Source organism: Tachysurus vachellii, chromosome 22, assembly GCF_030014155.1.
Source record: "Tachysurus vachellii isolate PV-2020 chromosome 22, HZAU_Pvac_v1, whole genome shotgun sequence".
In the NCBI taxonomy this organism is placed as follows: Eukaryota; Metazoa; Chordata; class Actinopteri; order Siluriformes; family Bagridae; genus Tachysurus; species Tachysurus vachellii.
The window spans coordinates 5342757-5365500 of record NC_083481.1 but is presented as its reverse complement, the minus strand read 5'-3'; the positions used below and the strand labels follow the sequence as shown (position 1 = coordinate 5365500).

Below are 22744 nucleotides of genomic sequence, written 5' to 3'. Positions count from 1 at the left end.
ACAGGTTTATTTTCTAAACCTTTTAAATTATACATGTTCTAATTTACACCCACAACATTAGTTTGCTAATGTTTTAATTGCTAATATTGTTTCTCTTATTATAATAGAGCTTGTAAATTCTTCTAAACTTTAGAGGTATTTTGCTTGGGGGGGAAAAAAAACATTTTTTGGTCAGGAGCACAAAGAACCATTCCAGGGAAATCTTAAAAGACTCCCAGGATGTATTCCTGCTTTATACCATCACACATACATTCACTCTTAAGGACACTTTAAGACTTTCCTCCTGCATTTAGAAGAAAAAAAACGGTTACCCTAGAATTAGTGTGTTACAGAGAGAACTTTTCTAAACCCCACACTTACAGTAACCCAAGATCAGGATCAAACTTAGGAGCAAAAACAATCGTTAAAAATCAAGCTGCTATACAATTGCTTTTAATGCTCGTTTTTTTTTTGTACAGCTTAAAAAATGTTAACATTAAAAGCAAGGCCATAATTGCCTGTAGTGTTTTCCAAAAAGAAACATAAACCAGACAATAAAACAAAATCTTTAAATACAAATATGGGTTATGTACAAATTGTGAAATGATACAATGATCTGCACATTCAGTAATGAATGGTAGTTCCCTTTTTTCAGTCGGAGAGAAAAAAAAAAAAAAGAAGAAAAAAAAACTATTTACAGGCAGCGCTGGATCACCAGCCACCATAGCCCCCTCTAGGAGGATGTCCTTTGCCTTGGAATGCGGGATGCCGATGCCAGGCGTAGCTCTGGATGAACGGAGTCCGGTGAACTTGTCCCAGTCCAACACTTGGCTGAATTCCCCACATGTTTGTGGCTGTCCCTTGAGCAAAATTGTTCCAGGCCATGTTACTGCTAGGTAAAAGCCTTCTTAGGCCTGAATGTGTGAATGTGTTGTCAACTGAATTGTTCAGTAGCTGGGATCGAAATCCCATAGCGTTGTTCTGAGAAGCTTGAGCACCAGGCCACAAATTGCTGCTTTGCAGCATCCTGTCCATTGTGACTAAAGTATTCATCCCATAAGGCGAACGTCCAGGCACTGGGCGTTTACTACCTCGGCTCCCGTGGCTCCTGCTAGTCGCAGTCTTGTCCACAGACATGGGTCTAGATGAACTCGTGGTGGACACTGTTTCTTTTGTAGTTCCCTGTTCTGATGCCTCCTTTTCCTGATTTGAACCACTCTCAGTGCCACTGATGTTCGGGTTTATTGGGGTCTCGGCAGAAATGCCGCCGTCAGTCGTGCGATTCCAGGTAGGATCTGTGTCACATGTATTACTGGTGGTCTCCATGACTACAGAATCAGTCTTAGACATGCTATCTTGTGCTCCAGAGCCAAAATGTGCCTGTAGCACCGTGACAATTTCTGAAGCAGACACAGCTTCGGCATGAATGTGCTCTCTTTGCCTGACTTCCTCCATTTGACCCAAAGCCTGATTTGAATGAACGTCATCATCCGAAGGGCCCTGAGGAACAGACGAAGGCCTGTCGCTCTGTCCTAGGAAGCCGTGAAGAGGATTGGTACCTGTAGAACATGGTGATATTTGGCCTGTGTGGGAACTTGCTTGCATTCGGGCATTTCTAAAACTGGAAATGACGTCTCTCAGAGCTTTATAATCGGATTCCCTTGGAATCACAGTGGTGGGTGACGGTAAACTAACTATTGTTGCTTTGTCTTTTACTGTATGGTCAGATAAACCAGGGTCTGGATCGGTCAGTGGACAAGGATGCAAGTCTGCGCAGACAGAGGGTCTTTCATCGTGGGCAGATATTCTGTCTAGGCTGTGAATTTCAGAGCATAGTCCCATGTCCTCATCCATCACTAAAGTCACAAACAACATTACACGTTAAAGACAAGTGTTTGAACATTAGCGAGTTTTAACTTGTTACAAAATTTGAAAGCATTACAAATAGAACATTTCTTTAATGCATTCATGTTTACTTACATATTGGGGATGTGGGACAGGAATGCAGCTCTGAAGGTGCTGGTTTGTCTCCTGCTTCACCGATCAGACTGGCCATACTATACAGGAGGTCATCAATGTTCGCAACAACGATACCGCTGTTAGAATAGTGTGGAAACATCTTAAAGCGACGCTCTGTTAAAGAAAATGAAACACAAAAGATAAATTTAGCCTGACTGGCTTTTTTTGTGTGTGTCCATCATATCTTAGCAGCAGAAATGTTTGTAGCACATTAGCGCATCAGTATTCAATGTACCAGTGTTATATCCAAGAATCACCTGTGAGATAAATTACGTGACGCTGTCGAGTGTTCTGAGCCTGAAGCTTCACCAGACAGTCCAGGTCCGGCGCTTGGTGTGACGGAGCGTCACACTCGTGATATGGCAGAAACTCGACTATTTGTTTCTTGTGGTAGGTCATGAGGAGGTTCAGTACGTTCAGGGCTTCACTTTTACACCTGACAAAACATACAGTTCACGTAACGTACAGAATCGGGCATTTTGTTGGGTTTATGCGATGCTGAGAGAAAATTCAGTCGAGTCTAAAATTATTGCCACCGTTTCAGTAAATGGGCAAAAAATATGTAATGGAATAAAAATGTTGACAGATAGTTGGTGACAACTCAAGTGATGGATGTAAAATTACATAAGCTGTAAAAACGTAGGCATATAAAAAGTGCAGACACATGAGCAGTGAGATCTTTATACATCAGTTAGTGATTATTTCAGAACAAACCTGCTTTGCTCTTTGACCTTTTTGTGAGTTTTACAATGTACCCGCCATCTCCACGGACTCTCGGGTGTGTTAAGCTCCTCAAGATACTGAAGAAGAACCTGAAGTCTCTCTAGAAAAAAGAAAAACAAAAACAAAAAAACATTTCCAATACACTTGAAACCTGTAGGAGGGAGAAGATGATGCTTCAAAAATAAATAAATAAATACCATAGAAGGGTTTCTTATAAAAAAAATAAATAAATATTCACCCTGTGCGATGAAGTCAGGATTAAGAACGAATTCATCAGAGACGATGAAGCCGCCAGAAACGAACAGTTCGTTGTAGGTGTGATTCTTGATGTCGTCAAGACTGTCGACTCCAGCAAAGCTCACGGATCTCAGCTTTTTTAGAGACACTAATGCAGGAATCTTTGAGTACAAAACACAAGTATACAACGTTTAATGAAGTGGTTACTAAAGCAGTCCAGGTGATTTCTTTAACCAAGCACGAGATGCACGCAGTCAGTAGAAAAACATATTTTAGTTTCAATCTAAATTTCAGGATTATCTAAGGATTATCCCAGTTGTTCGGCACAAATGAGCACGGCTGGAAATTCAGCCGTAGGTACGAGGGAGCTGGTGATCACGTGCGTGCTGATATTCAGACCGACAGCACAATGGAAAGCTGACATGTTTGACTTACCTTATGGATATGGGCAGCAATGTCTATATTTTGAATGACTATCAGGAGTTTGTCTTGACTGTCCTTCTTCTCGAGAAAGGTCCGAGGATCGCACTCTGGGTTGCCGAGCCTTGTTAAATAGTCCTGCGACGGATGCAAAGAAAGATAGTTTAGAAAGTTTATTAAAAAGGATAGAAAGGACGCATACTTTGTAGCTACAGCTACCTCATGTGAACACTGGTCTAACTTGCACAAAACAGATCGAGCAGCAGATCAATGGAAAATTAGCACTGAAAGGCTACGGATAAAGCGAGAGGACCTGGATTGTGAACAAATGAAGGATGAATTGCATTAAGCTCGAGGCTATGAATATGAACAGTACATATCACACGTCAATACGAACTCATTTAAAGCAGAGAGAATAAACTTCACTTCAATGAAACTTCAACATATTTCACGGTCTGGTTGTTTTAAACATTTGGCTTTTGGGGTCAGGGTTTCTTTTTTCTTTTTAATATAAGCCTGCTGTCAATGCAAAAGGTCAATGGAATGAAGAAATCTCATGAAACTCATGAAAGAGGATCAAAATAGATTTTCCTTCTAACTTTGGTGTCACCCAAAGCTAGTCTCTAGCTAGTCTCTGTTCTTACGGGTTGTTTTCAGCTAAATAATTAATAATGAATAGAAACAAACTCGGAGGATCGTTAGCTGAAGCGGAGCTAGTTCATGTTAACAAGATTTTATTTCCCACATGCATTAAGCTACAGTAATTTTCAGCTCCGTTAAAATATTTTGCCTGGTCTGCATCCAGATCAGTTCTCGATCTCCGAGTTAGAGGATGACGACAGAACGTGATGGCGAACTGTGCTGAGAACGGACCGCCACCTGAATAATACGTAGTCGGCAACATTTTGTATCTCTGATGGTGGGTTTACGTGAGAAAGCTACTAAACTGGTAACTCAATATATTAGTAGAATGTATATCAGAAGGCGTACAAGTACCCGCTCATGCCATGACATGCTGTACCTTTATTTCCCAGCATACATCACTCTCATCATCCACACAATAGATGTAGAAGTGGATGGTGTTCTTTTGTACATCACTTATGATCTTCTTCAGGTTGTTGAACACCTCGGGTTGTAGCTGACTAATAACGTCGCTGAAGGCATCCGGATCCGGTTCTAGAAGCGCGGGTTCATTGTTTGCTGCTCTGCTGCTAGCCATGCTTTCCCCTGCATCGGAGATCCCCCAACTGTTATTGGACGAGTTTGAAATCCTGCCTTGATGGAGTTTAAGCCTTTCACTCCTCCCTGTGCTCTGCTCTGCCTGCGTTAACCCATTTATCATTGGCATATCATGAAAATGTTGCTGGTGGTCCTCTATGAGGGTGGAAGGATTGAAGGTTAGCGCAGGTTTCGCCGCAGAGCTGGGAGAGTGAGCAGGTGCATTAACGAGAGGAGAAGAAGAGACAGGAAGTACTTCAGGAGCCGAAGAAGAAACGAACGTCGTGTTATCCCTTCTATTCATCTGGGGATCCAAGAAAGCGCTTACGGTGTCTCTGAATGAGTTGATGTAGCTGTGCACAGGAAATGGTGTGTTATAATGCGAGATGTACTCGGAGAAAGGTACCGTGGGAGGTTGTGGTGGATTTCTCTGGGTTTGAGAGCTTGAAGAGGGAATGTAATGCACACGTTCCCCTCGTAAAAGATCCTCAACCTCAGCGGAGAAGCCAGAGATTTGCTCGTCGACTATGCAGTCGACGCCGCTGTACTGTGTCTCTTCCTGCTCCTGACTATCAGAAACTTTCAGCACGTCAGTGACCTCCGTGTCCTGATGCCCTGCTGAGTTGATCCCTGGTTCAGGTTCCATGTTACTGCTGTCTGGCTGATCAGAAGGCACAAGGTCCTGCTTCTCTGGACCGGTGTGTGTCGACACGGTGGGGCTTTGAACGAATCGCGGATCCTCGAGATTTCTGTCTCGTCTGTGGCTGTATCTCTCGGTCTTCAAACCTGTGAAAGCTTTACAGTGTTAGCAGTCACACTTAGAAATCTGATTCAGACAACATACAGTATTTTTGTCTGTACCTGTTATGGGAATAAGCACCCAGGGGATTGATCTTTCTCCAGGTATGTTGTCATTGCGTTGTTGTCCATTGCTATCGGAGCATGGACTGAAAGCCTCCAGGCTACTCAAGCTGCCAGCAGTTTCCTCCTAAAAAAAAACAAAACAAAACAAAAAAAAAACAAAACGATCAGTCAGCTCAAAAAAAGGCTAATTAATGGTGCTTGCAAAGCAAAATTATCACTATTGTGCCGGACAAAACTTCGGCGCGTAACTTTTCCCGCAGCTTTTGTCCTAGACCCATGAATGAGGTGTCAAATCGACCGGCTCATTGAGGAGAGGTGTGCTATGACTTTTCCAAGCGATCTGAGTACCGGTACTTCCGGTACCGGGTCTCAAAGTGGCCTTTTTTCCCCCATAGACTCCCATTATAAACTTTGGAGGTTTATAACTCGGCAAGCTTTTGAACTATCTACACCAAACTCGGCCAGCTCCTTTAGGGTGAGACTCTGAACAAACTTTTAAATTGGTGTACCGACTGGCCTTCCGGTTGTGCCGCAGCCCCGCCCCAAAATATGCAAAATCAAAAAACTTTTTACAACATGGACATGTGACATATCAAAACACTCAGAACAATGAGGGGAACTTCCTCAAGAGTATTCAGATGATGTCACGTGTAACCCTGCCCCCAAAATAAGCGAAATAAAAAAGTTAGCACAACTTGGACATGTCATATCTCAAAACACTCAGCCCGATGAGCGGAACTTGCCACGTGCAAGCACCATTCACGTTTTCTTCAGGAAATGTATGTTCTAGTTATGACCCTGCTGTTCTCAATGTTAGTCACGGTGTGTGATCAGATAGTTGCATTAAGATCTGACAATTCATTTAGTTTTGTATCCAGGCCAGGCGCTAACACCAGTAGCTCTCGTTTCATACTACAGCAACCTCCATTTCTCCATGCAGGAGATGTGACTGCACATAAACCCTTTGGCTATGTGATCCAATACTTCTGTGAACTACTGATGGCTCTGCTGCCACTCTTCATGTTCCTGACTTTATCATACACAGCTGATATCAAACGTACAGATGAACATGGCACCGCTAATCAAAACTAAACCAAACAACTCTTTTTCAGCCAAGCACATGCAGTACAATGCCACGAGTTGTTGTTGATAGTCTCTTCCCCCCACCCCCCACATGCGTTTTTCCTTCTTTCAGATTATAATATGTCAAACGGCAACAGTGTAAGAGATTTAATGGGAAAGCTTTACTAAGTAAGTACCTTCCTAAGTAATAAGAGCAGTTAGATGATTTGATCATGACATTTTTACACTAACTTACACGACAGAAATATGAAACCCTATACGGTGTCTCCTGCATTCAATATTAAATAAACAATGTATTATACCAAATTATCTTTCTTCTTGTTGTTAATAAAAGTTATGGATGTCTCCGGGAATAATCATTAGTATATTTATATTATTTTATTATTGTTGTTAGTAACAATATTACCGAAACAAAGAGCCCCAGCAAAAAATAAATAAATACATAAAAATCAATAAAAAAAAAAGTGTTAGAAATGATCTTCGTGACAACGAAAAGTCAGTGGATGCTTAAAATTCACTGTTTCAATATTTAACTAAGTTTAATCTTTAATGCACCATTAGGTTTGACACCCTAATTTAAATTATTTCCACCTCTGTGTCTTGATTTTCCAGCTAAATCCTCTATGGAAATTCAGTAGACAATATGGTACCTCGAGATAGTTTCGTCCTTGCGTTTCTTGCTCGTCATCGTCCGGGAATCGATCCCGAAGGTCAGTGTCGAGGTTAGTGGGGAGTCCCAGACTGGTCATGCTCTCCTTTAGAGTCTTTTCAGTGTCTCCAATGCTCTTTTCCAGTTCTCCATCAACGTTAGGCAAAAGTGAGAAGGTTTTGGTTATCTTGTTCAGCACCTTGCTATCCAGCTCTACCTGAGTGTTGTCCTTCCTCAAGTCTGTGTCCTGAGAGGTTTTGGTGAATCTGTTCAGTAACTCCACAACCTTCAGTGCCTTCTGAGACTTGTCCTTCCTGAGGTCTGTGTCTTGAAGGCCAGTGTTGGTCAGCATATCAGCCAGAGTCTGGCGAGATTTCTCATCTTAAAAAGAAAAAAAGTAGAGGTCTGAATTACAGTTTAACCTGAAAAAAATTGTATATTTTACAATAGTCACTGTAGGTTGTTATTATAAACATTTTTCTCTCAGTAGGTGCATTTTAATTCATTTCATTATCACTGTAATATCAGATATTTATTTTTTTTCCCCCTACCTTGACCTTCACCTTCTCCATTGCTGGGCATGGCTATCCTTGAAGACTTTGCACTTCGGTTCTGCTCTTCTTCCTCCAACTTCCTCTTTAAACCGTGAGCATCTTGGAGCACTTTCTGTTTGGTTTCCTTCCTGTTATTAGAGTGAGCCTTGGTTGCGTCCGTGGTCTCGGGGTCGGATCTAGACTCAGGAACAAACCTGAACATCTCAACCATTTTCTTTGTGTTTACAAGAGGCATCGTGAACAGACCGGGGTTATAAAAGTAGGAATGAATGTAGCCTTCCCAGTTGAATCTCTGCCTCGGTGCAGGAAAGAGTTTCTCCCTGTCGTCCAGTTTGCTGTCGTAGTCGATTCGGACTCGCTGCATGGGTTTGGATTCGTGAAGGCTGCTGAGGTAATCGTGGGCTTGCTGCTCAACTCCAGCACTCAGGTTAGCTGGTGGGTTACAGCGCACTTTGCTCAGAGCGTAGTGGTATGCCGGGATGAAGCTATTCAGCCATGGCATTTCAGAGTCCTGAGGTACTGGGGTCAAGTGCGTGCGCTGAGTAGTGTGTTCAAGTGCTTTATGGATATAAAATATTCACAAATGAATTAAATAGTTCACACCTTCTGTTCAAATTATGGTATAACTAAGGATTGATATACGGGTAAAAATGCAAGACTTTTATTCATCTAATGACAGAATTATTATCATTATTAGTATATCATTTGTATTGTTTTAGGTTTTGTTCTTCAGGATTTGCCAACCATAGACAACTTCTTGCCTCCTGGAGTAGCACGAGCGAAAAGAAGGAGGCCAAATTTAATTAGAATTAAGCCTATAATAAAAAGAATGGTGACTTAAATGCTGAAGTCAAAGTTCACCACTGTTTTTTTTTTTTTTTTGTGCACTTGACCATAACTTTACATTAAGTCTTTTCAGAGGAAAGACAAAGTCACTGCACTTTAGTGAAGAATACTGGCAAAGAATAATTTTGTCTTTAAGTGCATGGTGTACCAAGGACATTCGCCATCGTGGTTCAAAATAAATAAATATACTTTAAGAGATATAAAATACACAAGAGTTGAATTCAGGATTCCAATTTTCTAAATTGTGATTAAATACTTACACAACGTTGACACGTCCCGTGCCTGCTGATAGATAAAAAGAGCTTGAGATGTTGTTTTCCAACTTTTTCTGCGCCCTTAAAACATACAAACAGTAGAATAGCAGGTTATTTCTTTTTTTCTTTTTTTTTTTTTGTGGAAGATAAAATTGTCTCAGTGAGAAAATGCAACATACTGTTTGAGCTGGACATTTGGCCTGAAGACAGAAGGAATAGAAAACCTTTGTCGTTCATCATATTCATCAATACCTGCACATTGTGGGGAAACGATCGGATTGAAATCTTAATGATTTACAGTACAAATCAACACCAATGCAGCAAAGAACTGAAACACATTTAGGCAATAAAAATAAGCCAAAAACTTTCAGAAGCTATTTATTCTCAAATTAACAGAATATTTCCTTGCAAATGTAGCTTCAGGAGACGGACACGTACCAATCCCTTTTTTTCAAGCTCCTGAAACAGCTCAGCCAGGCCGTCTCCTGATTTGTTTTTCTCCACCACGACCTCAAACAGACTGCAGTACATTCCACTTTTGAACACTGCACAACGAGACAAATTCAAATCTCGTGTCGGCTTGGAAATTGACATTTAGCGTAGAATATAAAACATAAATGTGAAAAGGAAACAGAAGTATAGGATCAAACAGCATATCACACAGAGTTTGGGTTTAACCACAAGGTGGCGCTGTGCTGTGCCATGATATCTCTGCACTGGACTTTTCTGTCAGCTTTCTCTCTCTCTCTCACACACACACACACACACACACACTTATCCACGGGATTTTATTCGGAAAAGATCCTCCGTCATCCATACATCAGAATGAATTAACATATTCAAGCGCTCTACAGGCTCTCGTCCTGCTCGTCTGGGTTACTGATTTCCCTGCTAAGCATTGAACAGTTTACCTTCGTGGCTGCCGGAGTAAAGATCCCAGGAGAAAAGTGTAGATGGAATTAACTTCTGTACTTGGTCCAGCCTCATGACTTTACCCAGCTCGAGCCTGTCTGGTCTGCAATATTAGTAGTATAAGATAAATTTGGAGAAAAAAAAAAAGCAGGGATTAATAAACAGGGAGAAAAACGATCCCGATATGTCAAACATACAGCCAAAGTACTGTGATTGGCTCTCTAAAGGTTTTAATCTGGCCACGGAAATCAGTCTGGAATCTGTGGTTGTTAAACTCGTTTAAGAATATTTTTAACAAAACTGTAATTCGGGGGAAAAATAGTCTCTATTACAAGAAAGTAATTAAATGATCTCAGACAGACTGACAAAATGAGCTAAAGATATTTCATTAAAGTCTGTAAAACGTTTCAGAGTAAATTGGAAATGTTTATATGGAGGAACATAGTGTAGATACACCATAATTTAGAAAACTTTTTTCCCTGGTAATAAATTGCAGACTATTCTACCAAAATATTTGGAAATTCTGAGTTATGAGAATAAGTGTAGCGTAGCCCGTTAGTTCAAATGTGTCCTGACACTTCTGGACTTGGATGAAGCTCACATCTTGAAAGGTAGAAAGGGTTGAGAAATGGAATGAAGGCTTGCTTGATAAACTTCCTTTCCGCTGTTCACAAAGTGGCCTTTCCAGACAGTGTAGCCATGACTTTCTAAAAGGGAAAAAAAAAAGAAAAGTAATAGAAGAGATTTAGTTGAATTGTGTAATAGCACGTGAAAATGATCAGGTTTCTATAACGTGGTGGCGGTTCATCTGAAAATGTTTATTTGTTGCATAACAAGAGAGCAAAACGATACCTGTTCCTGAGGGCATGCTGTTGGACCTATAGATGAGAAGAAAAAAAAGTTAAAAAAATAGCCAGTTTGCTGAGTTAGACAATAAGCAACAGGGAGACTAACACATGGGATACCTCTGCAGAGGTGAGGTCTTGGGGCCTGCTGTTATTGCCTCTTTGGCTTTGTACTGAAAAGAAACCACAGCGTACGGACACACCTGCCTGGGTCTGGATGCAATATCATAATCCACATACTCGTAGAAATATTGCTGTGGAAAAAAAAACACAACAGTTAGTGAGAGACTTTGAGAACACACACACACACACATTCGCAAGCATACATATACACATACAAACATACATACACACACATTCTCACACACACACACACAAACATACATATACACATACAAACATACATATACACATACAAACATACATACACACCCACACACATACATACACACACATTCGCAAGCATACATATACACACACAAACATACATACACACACACACACACACATACAAACATACATACACACCCACACACACATTCACAAGCATACATATACACACATTCACAAACATGCATACACACATTCAAACATACATACACACAGACCCATTCACACACATATGCACAAACATACACACACAAAAATCTATGAATACCTGAGTGTGCTCGAATGCCTTGTAAGATGTCAGGGATGTCACCCTGTTGGCGTTCTTACAGAAATGGCTGTCAAATTTGGGTGTAGGGTCCAAACCTCTTGACATGTTATCCTGTATGCTCTTCACTTTACCCTAAAAACAGAATACACCACTTTTTTCATCAAGTTTAACATGTTCATGGGCCATAAAACATGTACAGTATTTTTTTTTTTTTTCCACGTAGCTACCTTTATCACTTTAAAGATGATTAACTCTCCAGTGAAACCTGGCTCAGGGGGACTGGATTGTAGCAAGTCAGAGAACTGACACAAGTAAACCCCTAAAACGTCAAAAATAAATCATTAATCCATTAAGCATGGATCGCAATCCTAAAAATAAAAATTCTAAATGCTAAAATTTTACCTTTACTGGAATTTCCCAAAAGACTCATCCAGCTACTGCCAACTGATAAACCTTTTTCGCACACTGACGGGACCTGAAAATGACACAAGAAATGTTGGTGAACGTAAACTGGCTGGTCACAGGAGTTGTGTTGATTACATCCCTTCTTATTTTGGAGGAAAAATCGCTAGGCTGGCTTGACGTCATTGCTCGATGCCACTGTCTCGAAAGACGGTCTCAGTATAGGTTGAAAACAACACAGTGCAGGTTGGACACGCTGCAGAAAGATGAAGGACACGAGGGACAACAGATAAAGGGGTGGAGTCTTCTCTTTGTATTTGTATTGCTCTGAAGTCTGGCTGAACTTTCGCATTCGACTCGAGTCTGTATTTGTTTCTTATTTGCAAAACATTCGTTCATTTTCTCACGATTCCGGCCTCAAGAAGCTTTGTTTGACTTAAAGCTCAGATCTCCGACTTATTCTTAATCTCGAGCTCATCATGTGATGTCGTAGTGTGAAGTTGGCTCACGTCAGTGCCACTTCTCCAGTTTTAAAGGAGATTGGTATTCGCTTTCTCTCATACTCAAGTTCTTCTATATAGAAGAGTTTCAGGAGTGTTAAACCTTCGTAAAATAACTTTCAGGTTGCCAGTGTACGAGAGAAAGTTGTCTGGTTTTACATAACACCCTGTAAAACATTAAGCAAACTTCATTCATGTGTGCAATGTGCTGAAGCACGATCAGTTGGCTCCGTTTCATAGCTGCCTCATTAATAGCATGACATGCATAGATTACCTATGAAGAATTGATCATTTACTTTACTGTGGCATCAACCGAAAAAGAGACAACAGAAAAACAGAACACTCTATGAAGTGATCTCTCTGACGCAGCCGATTTACCTTGTCAGAAAGCAGGAAACAAAAAGACTCTGCGAGCTCTTTGTCGGCGCGTCCATCCTGCTTCAGCTCCTTTCTCTTTTCAATGAACTGCACAGAAAAACATTGCAACGTTTTAACCCCTAACATCGAAACTCCACTACGCTTCACACCTTCACACCACACCTGCCTGGGACAAGACAGTTTAGAGTTATTTGTATTTACATATTCAATAAACAGGAATATAAGCTGCTCCTTATTTACTTTCACAAAAACAAAACAAACAAAAAAAAACACTGTGTGCTTCCCTACACCTGCACACATAAGATGATAATCAGTCTGTGTACTGTCATCAACATGTGTTAGTGCCTTGAGTCAGATAAACTCCCTTCCCTCACACGACTCTGAAGACAATACGTTCATTTGTCCACAGGTTTAATGGTCTGGGTATGGAGTGAAACTACAAATGAACAAATAAATATATCAATAGTGAATACACATGACGCTAAAGCACAATGTGGCTAATGCAATACCCGGATGGAAAATTATAAAAAAGGAAAGGATCTTAAGCCATAACAACACTCATATGTAAGTATAATGTACATCCACATCAATTATACAAATACTTACAAGCGATGCTGTCGCAGGATTAAAGATTACACGAATATATGGCGATTAAAGAGAGCCATCATTACCGATGCCCGCATGGAGCATTTCTACTTCCTGATTCACGTGAATAGCGGAAATAACAGAATTACAGCGACATCAAACTTGCCACTAGAGGGAGCTCTAAACCAAAACTGAACAGGTTAATTAGTACCATGGATAACATTACATAATTAAATGGGTTACCAAATTAAACACAAAATAATTTGTAACATTAAACATGTTCCAACACAGTCTGGCCATCTGTAGGATCTACAGTTACTACGTGGTTTAGAGCCTGATTTTTCAGAATCAGGAACACACCAAGCAAAAAGCATAAAAAAAAGGAGCTATTTTTGTAAAATAATATGACTGATAATATTCCTCGATTCTTAGCCACAGATCATGTGCTTACAAGTGCCTGTAAATGAACTGTTTCTTCAGGAACAATAAGGTCATGATTAATCTTAACATAAATCCATGCTTTTATTTTGAATTACAGCCAGAAGCTGCTCTTATAGAGAATGAATCGATGCCTCGTGGCCAATCAGATGTCAGAGTTCGACAGCGCTGTGGTATAAAGGAAAATGAGAAAACACGAGGCCTCACGTCTTTCTCCAGGGGCTCGTTGTGGACGAGGCGAGGTTTGGAGTACACGAAGTTCCCTTTTGAGGCAGGATCCTTGTAGCTAGAGGTGATTATGTTGAGGATTTCTGCAAACTCTCTGGACTCTGAGGACAAGTACTGGAACAGATCTATGGACAGAGACAAGGATTTCAGTTAGTAGTTCATACTAAGTGACACGCTCTGAACTACGCTAGAGAATAAGATCCAGGTTTAAACAATACTAGAGACGGGAAATAAAAATCAGGATTAATAAATCAATAATTTATTAATAAATAAATCACTGTGCATCGTTTTTCTGGTCCTGATGGATATTGAGAAATGATATATTGAGAGAATGGTGTAGTTTTGTAGTTGTATTTTGTAGTGTGATGGTCTGATAACCTTTCTAGACAGATGAAGCATCAACTACCATGTAGGAGACCTCTGGGATGTCTGATCCCCGTACAAAGAGAGAGATGGAGGTTGATTTTCACAAACAAAGGCATTTAACTTTGGTGAATTTCAGTGAACTCTTCTCCTACTTCTTCAGGTCCAGTCTATAAATACTACATTATTTTATTCAGAACACTTCCAATTAAATGAAAGTAGACATGTTCGTAATTATGTACTTTAACTTCACTCACCCTGGACCGATGTTATTTTCCTCAGCATGGGACTTTACAGTTGCTATAGCAACCTGAACAGCCATTCTTCTGATAATCGTTATAAATACGGCTGCATGTAAGAGCCACGTAAATCTATGCTTCTGTTAAACCACGGTTGTAATAACAAAACCAGAAAGGTTTTCACTCAGCAGATGTGTGGGGGAAGATCTTAGATAAGTGTAGATCACAAAAGTGAATACAAAAGTCTGATGGGCCTCAAACACAGGAAACCCTGTGTGAAGTAAATGCACCAAAAGTGTGAAGTGTCAAACCCCTGTAGTCGATTCATTTGCAAACAAGATTTACAATTTTTTGTTGTAAAAGTTGTTGCAGCGTATGACAGTTTAAAATAACAATACTGATTTGTACAAAGAGAGTCGAGTATCCTTCTAATTTGTTACTCGAGGTGTTTCAGACTAAACAGGCAGAATTCTAAATAATACCATAACGTTATTAATGAATGATGATTATCCGTAACGAGTCATCTTACAATCGATTTCTTTTATATAATCTGATAACCAGGCAGTGTCTACTCGTATTCTCTCTTTTCATGACCACAGATATCTGGTAATACCGGTCTCAACCAGCTGCATACAATGAAGCATCGCCAAAAACTCGCACTGGTGTACATCGAGTTCTTCTTTGTTCGTGTCTGCACAAGCTGAGTAAAGTGATGAGCAATAAAACAAACTACATCCTCGATCAAGAGATCAAAACAGAAAATCCCGCTCGTGTGATTTTGCTTTAGGAACAAGGCACAGGACATTTTGTTGTTGCGTCTCACATTCTTGATGAGCTACACTGCCACCCGGTTAGAAACCTCATTAATAACTGGGATTTCTGCTCTAATGGTACAATGGCGGTGTGGCTTTTAATAACGTTCCCTACCGATGTTTCCTCTAGGGAAATCCGTGTTGCCATCTTAAGATCTGATCGTAATCATTAGTGAAGCTTGTTTAATTGAGTCCTTGGAGACTCAACATAATTGCAGGTTTCAGGAGCAGAAGGTGAAGGGAAAACTCCACCTCTAGCTACAATCAACCAATAGTAGCTTAGTGACTGTAACTAGGGCCTCTGTGAAGCTTTCAGGATCTGCCATATGCCACAACAGTGTCAGTGATTAAATAGGAAAACATCTGAAACTTTCTCAGGAGACCGTCGATCCCTACTGAGTTTTCGCTTAGTTAACTTCATACTTCAATTGGTTTCCATTTCTCTTCTATATCAGCACGGCTTTGGCCGAAGCTCACGAATCGCATGCTTCGTATCAACCTCATTTGTTCTGATACATTACTGTTTCTATGGTAACAGCTAACACAGCTAATGAAGCTTTTGTAATAACAAACTATTTTTAATATAGTCTTGTTTAACAATAATAAACATGATCATGAAGCTTTCAGAAGTCGTCTCAGGTGTTGAGACTTCAATGTCACTCAGTCGTTTTATACCACTACATGCAAATACAGTTACACGCTCAATGTACAAATAAATTAAAGGTTGAAATTACTGATAAATCACTGTGGTATAAGCAGAATAACATATTTCAGACAGCCCCCGACGTAGTGTTAATTTCGGCAGACGAGACGAAATATGTTCGTCAACAACCTTTTTTTTTCATGGCTAAGACGAGACGATGACAAGACTGCACCACTGTCCAAAAACGCTGACTAAGACTAAATTAACATGAATTATTGTTGATGAAAAAAGACGAGACGAAAATGTTTTGTATAAAATAAAAACTCTCTCTTCATTTTCGTCTACAATTGTCTCTGCTTTTTCATCAGCTGTTACGCCTTTAAAATATTCAGGACGAGTTCGCAGCTTCGCGCTGTTTAGTGTGTGCGTAGAAACAATTCGTCCGAGCGCAAGTCCACCCCTGGTCTAGGCGGCTTTTTGTGTTAAATTATATTTCCTGTCGCTGCGCAGGCTCTTTTATTGTACATGACAGCTTATGTCCCGATGACCGGTCTTTGCATTACGATTAAAAGCAGTATCATTAAAGTTAAAAATGTGATGTGCAGTCAAGTTCGAGTGTGTGCACTGTTTAAACAAGTGTTCTCAACTTCTCACTAATACTTTTGTGATTCGTGGAGTTTTGACACGTTTTATAGCCTTGATATTGTTTCTTATTCAAAAGTGGTGACAGAAAAAACTCAGCAAACCCAACCTGAAACCTCTTCCCACCCCCCTGTTACAATCACATTATAATCAAAATTAATAATTAGGCTTAAAAGCAAATGTATATGTAAGGGAATTAAGTTTAACAATTACATGTAATATTGCACCAAATATCATCAAAAATGGTGTGTGCAATACCATGTATAACTTGCATTAAGTTGGTAATTTATATAATATATATAAATATATAATTGATATTATATTTATATTTAATGGACTGTTTTATTTTGCTGTTTGGAAAAGGGAAGAGCACTTCTGTTTCTCCTTTCTGAGTGAGAGTACACATATATATATATATATATATATATATATATATATATATATATATATATATATATATATATATATATATATATATATATACACACACACACACCCCTACAGTTTTGATCTTAGGCTTTTCATTAAGTTATTTATTTCCACTATAACACTTGTGTTCCTGATATTATTGCATTTAATAAGGCCTCATTGTATTTATTCTTACAATAGATTCCAGATGTGGTATAAAACTTGACTAAAACTACTACTACTAAAACTAAGATACCTTGAGTTTTCTTTTGACTAAAACTAGACTAAAATGACGAGACTTTTAGTCGACTAAAACTAAGACTAACAAAAAAGATATGTGAATGACTAAATATGACTAAAACTAACAAGGACATTTGGCACAAGACTAAGACTAAATTAAAAATAGGTGACGAAATTAACACTACCCTGACGGAGCGGTCTGTGACAAAACCAACTGCTTTATGTTTAGAACAATTTATCTCCTCCACTGGGGGGAGAAATTAACACACGTCGCTGAAGCTAGCTAGAAAGATTTCGCAATATTGTCATGATAAATCAGTTAATGGAATATTCACAGATTTTAAAACTTTACAAACAAAAATTGTATAATTTTATAGATATCTGTGTATTTCTAAAAAATATCAATAACTAGTTATTTTATGGCAATAACACTAGCAGAGATTTTAGCAAATTTACCACTAGCAATTTTAACAATAACATTGGAAATTCTTCTATTTAATCCATTTTAAACAGTGTTTTGGTATAAAATGGTTTGGCATTGATTACCACAGCAACTTAGTTCTGTTACAACTTTAAATTGATTAACAAACAATAGGGCCAGACACGACTGCGGGTGAACAAGAGGGCCAGACACGACTGCGGGTGAACAAGAGGGCCAGACACGACTGCGGGTGAACAAGAGGGCCAGACACGACTGCGGGTGAACAAGAGGGCCAGACACGACTGCGGGTGAACAAGAGGGCCAGACACGACTGCGGGTGAACAAGAGGGCCAGACACGACTGCGGGTGAACAAGAGGGCCAGACACGACTGCGGGTGAACAAGAGGGCCAGACACGACTGCGGGTGAACAAGAGGGCCAGACACGACTGCGGGTGAACAAGAGGGTCAGACACGACTGCGGGTGAACAAGAGGGTCAGACACGACTGCGGGTGAACAAGAGGGCCAGACACGACTGCGGGTGAACAAGAGGGCCAGACACGACTGCGGGTGAACAAGAGGGCCAGACACGACTGCGGGTGAACAAGAGGGTCAGACACGACTGAGGGTAAATAAGAGGGTCAGACACGACTGAGGGTAAACAAGAGGGTCAGACACGACTGAGGGTAAACAAGAGGGTCAGACACGACTGAGGGTAAACAAGAGGGTCAGACACGACTGAGGGTAAATAAGAGGGTCAGACACGACTGAGGGTAAATAAGAGGGTCAGACACGACTGAGGGTAAATAAGAGAGTCAGACATGACTGAAAATTAAATTTCCCAGGACATAAAAAGGTGTGAAGTGGCACGTGATCTAAGCTTTAAGAACTAGGATCAAATCCTGCCCTCCTTTCTTTCACTATGGGGCTAATTATCACTTTCACACCACGATATATTCTGCTTTTACACAATTATTTGCTGTAACAAAACCAATTGAACCGATTTTGCTCACTGTTGTTGACATATCTGTGATGATCTGCCTCACAACTGCCAACCTTACAGCTGTATTAATGAAATGTGATCTCATTTCTTACCTAATCACGTAAGCATTATTGCTTGTATTTCTTTTTGTTTAACAGGTAAAAGAAGAAAGCTGTGAGCAGGTCATTAAGAGGGATAAACAGGAAGCAGGTTTGTACAGTGCCGTATATGCCGTAAATGTACAGTAAGGTGGGGTCAGAGGCGTCGCATAGCAACCGCTATGGCTAGTTCACTCGCACCTGAGACACAATACTAAGTGCTAATTAGCTACTTGTTTTGGTTTGGTCGTGACGTCACTGTACTTTACCTTCCTGTGTAAAATGATGTCAAAGACACTTTAGTTTGGTTTGTGTTTTAAAGAGCAACGTTTGGAGGACAGCGGAATGAAACCAACACGTGACCAGACAAACAAACCCGAGAGTAAACACAACAGGAGAACGAAGGCACCTCTCTTTTCTTTGTTCCTCCTCGGGATCTGAAAGTTGAGCCGCGGAGGTTCCTCGGCTAGTCTGTGAGTCACGGAACCGCGTTTCGTGTCAGGAGCTTTGAGTCTTGGCACGTCGCGGAATTCCGCTGCTGATTCTTCATCATAGTCGGATCTCGGTCCGCCATCTTGGCTCGGCGTGTTCGCGGCGCACGACGGCTCGGGTGGATTTCCGGCACGCGGCTGCGCTCTCTCTGCGTCTCTGCCACCTTGACACTCCATTTCGAGGTTACTTTGCGAGCTCAGACATCAGTCTGCGGCCATCCGTGTTTTGCCCAAACCACAGTTAACCGTTCCAGCGTCTCTACGCGCTCCACACACACACATCTCCCTCATTCTCACAGCTCGCGCCCGCCATGCCGTTGGTATCAGGTGACGTCACGCGCATTTGCGCGCCCCCTAGCGGTGTTGTAGAGTTGCTGTTCCTGTTACTTAGTACTGAACACACGCCTTCTACGAGTTTACAATATTTCATTCGATATCATATTAAATCTATTAAAAAGTACAGCACAACATGGGTTTAACATAAGAAAAATCCCCAAATAAATGTTTTTGTTCAAGACAATACAAGACAATACACATAACAACAATGAGTAGATTGTTTCGTAGCTGTATACCTGTATACAGTTCTTTCTTTCTTTCTTTCTTTCTTTCTTTCTTTCTATATAACTATCTATCTATCTATATTTGATTTAAAAAATGCATATGTAATAAGTTAATTTGTATTAAAGAAGGTTTATAGCTATACATTTCATTAAATCAACCCATTGTTAGTTGTTGTCTTGTCTTAAGCATGTTAGATGCACCCTAAGTGCTAATTGTACCAGTGAAATATCTTCTTGTAAGTTTGCATGCCATATATATTCTTCTGAAATTTTATATTTTTGCTTTTATTTGTACGTTATTCCTTTCTACAGTGTTAATTATCATTGTTTTTGTAATATATTGTTGATTAATTTATCATAAGTTTCTTCTGGCACACTGACCTAAAATAAAGACTGCTATATTTATTAGCATGATCAAAATTTAATAGAAATAATGATGTAATTACTATTTATATATTTGTTTAATTTGTATAATTTTTATAATTTTATATTAATGTATATTTGTATAAATATACAAAAAAAATTACACAGATAGTATCTAACAAGGGGGGCACGGTGGCTTAGTGGTTAGCATGTTCGCCTCACACCTCCAGGGTTGGGGGTTCGATTCCCGCCTACGCCTTGTGTGTGTGGAGTTTGCATGTTCTCCCCGTGCCTCGGGGGTTTCATCCGGGTACTCCGGTTTCCTCCCCCGGGCCAAAGACATGCATGGTAGGTTGATTGGCATCTCTGGAAAATTGTCTATAGTGTGCGTGAGTGAGTGCGTGAGTGAATGACAGTGTGTGTGCCCTGTGATAGGTTGGCACTCCATCCAGGGTGTATCCTGCCTTGATGCCCGATGACGCCTGAGATAGGCACAGGCTCCCTGTGACCCAAGGTAGTTTGGATAAGCGGTAGAAAATGAGTGAGAGAGTGAGAGAGTATCTAACAAGTGATAATACATTTTTATGTTTTGAAAGTTTGTTAATTTCCATTTTTTTTCTTGTAATAAAAACAAATAACTGATCTGATATCTGGTTTTGAATGTTTCTCATCTAACTGATTTCTAATGTATTGTAAATATAATGGTTTACAAGCAGTTATTATTATTATTATTATTATTATGTATATGGAATTGCTCTCTAAAACATACTGATATATCACTAAAATGTATCTTGATCATTAATGCAGCGTTAGGCAGAAGAGCAGTGGTTCTGTTGGGTGTCCCAGCTGCTCTTCTAAGGGAGTGGAGAGAAAGCATAGCCCTGACTCCTCATGGGGAAAAACCTGGCAGTGAGGATGAGCTCAGAGGAGCAGAAGAGCCATATGGATTTTCCCCTGTTGATTCTGATTGCATCATGACCACAAAGGATTTCCCAAACGGCTTTTCATGATCAAGGTCACCTGACTGCAGGTGGTGGAAATGCTTTAAGGAAAGAGGTTCAATTTTTGCATATCTCATAATCTATAATGTATATACTACAGTACAGTGTTCTGTTAATAAAAAGACAATGTTCTGATAGGAGTGTTACTAGCTTCTACGGACTGTCAGTGGGACTGTTCATCAAATCACTTTGATTTTTTTTTAAGAACAACTGAACAAATAATGTTGACAAAGACAAAGACCCTACTGAGTCTGGCCTTCTCACAATTGTTCCCTGTGGTACTAATTAACTTTACACACACACACACACACACACACACGAGAAACAATGCAGTCTGATGCAAGTTCCTTGCTTGTTATTTCCTATGTTTTACAGCAGGCTAACGTGTTAATAAGCAAACAGACGTGCAAGAGGTAAACATGGAGCGGTTTGCAAACTTTGCATCCTCTTTAAGGAACAAACATCCTCTTTTCCATCCCAGCACTGTGTTCAGTCTTGTAGCCTGTTCAACTCTTCATATTCCTTAACAACAATCTTAATTCTGGGAATAATGTCTGATTACTGATAAACTGAATATCAATAAACAATAATAATATTATACCAGAGAAAAACAGGTAATGACAAGATTTATCATTTGTAAACAATTGTTCTTATGCAGTCATATGCAAAAGTTTAGGAACCCCTGACAATTTCCATGATTTTCATTTATAAGTATTTGGGTGTTTGGATCAATAATTTTATTTTGATCTATCAAATAACTGAAGGACTCAGTAATATTTCAGTAGTGAAATGAGGTTTATTGGATTAACAGAAAATGTGCAATATGCATCAAAACGAAATTAGACAGGTGCGTAAATTTGGGCACCCTTGCCATTTTGTTGATTTGAATACCTGTAACTGCTTAGCACTGATTAATTGGAACAAACAATTGGTTTGGTGAGCTCATTAAGCCTTGAACTTCATAGATAGATGCATCCAATCATGAGAAAAGGTATTTAAGGTGGCCAATTGCAAGTTGTTCTCTTTGACTCTCCTCTGAAGAGTGGCAACATGGAGGCCTCAAAACAACTCTCAGATGACCTGAAAATAAAGATTGTTCAACATTATGATTTAGGGGAAGGCTACAAAAAGTTATCGCAGAGATATAAGCTGTCAGTGTCCACTGTGAGGAACATAGTGAGGAAATGGAAGACCACAGGCACAGTTCTTGTTAAGGCCAGAAGTGGCAGGCCACGTAAGATAATGGAGAGGCAAAGGTGAAGGATGGTGAGAACGGTCAGGAACAGCCCAAAGACCTACAACATCAACTTGCTGCAGATGGTGTCACTGTGTATTGTTCAACAGTTCAGCACACTTTGCACAAGGTGAAGCTGTAGGGGAGAGTGATGCGAAAGAAGTCTTTTGTGCACACACGCCACAAACAGAGTTGCTTGAGGTATGCAAACGCAAATTTGGACAAGCCAGCATCATGGGGCTGTGGTCGCATGGATTTCACTCAATATCAGCAGATTCTTAAGAATAATGTTGAGGAATCAGTCACAAAGTTGAAGTTACACTGGGGCTGAATATTTCAACAAGACAACATCCCAAAACACTCTCTCAAAATCTGCTTGGGCATTTATGCAGAGGAACAAGCACAATGTTCTGGAATGGCCATCCCAGTCCCCAGACCTGAAGATCATTGAACATC

At 40.1% G+C, this 22744-nt stretch overlaps 1 protein-coding gene across 2 annotated transcripts; it reads right to left on the bottom strand.

Annotated features, from left to right (window-relative positions):
- Positions 1-159: 159 nt before the first annotated feature.
- tasora (transcription activation suppressor a) lies at positions 160-19469 on the bottom strand. Of its 2 annotated transcripts, XM_060857907.1 has the most exons (23): positions 19049-19469; positions 13772-13917; positions 12542-12628; positions 11664-11736; positions 11489-11580; positions 11262-11393; positions 10724-10857; positions 10611-10636; positions 10360-10465; positions 9758-9861; positions 9285-9391; positions 9026-9098; positions 8853-8927; positions 7744-8304; positions 7194-7573; positions 5458-5584; positions 4400-5382; positions 3394-3516; positions 2960-3119; positions 2713-2821; positions 2256-2434; positions 1960-2112; positions 160-1835 (listed from the first exon to the last, which is right to left on the bottom strand). In XM_060857907.1, exons 1-23 carry the CDS (start codon positions 19305-19307, stop codon positions 691-693), a joined length of 5334 nt encoding a protein of 1777 aa, XP_060713890.1. In that variant the 5' UTR covers positions 19308-19469; the 3' UTR covers positions 160-690. The 2 variants fall into 2 exon arrangements, with proteins under 2 accessions (XP_060713890.1, XP_060713891.1); XM_060857908.1 differs by lacking the exons at positions 13772-13917; positions 19049-19469 and adding an exon at positions 13148-13262 and having other exon boundaries at positions 161-1835.
- Between the last annotated feature and the right edge of the window lie 3275 nt (positions 19470-22744).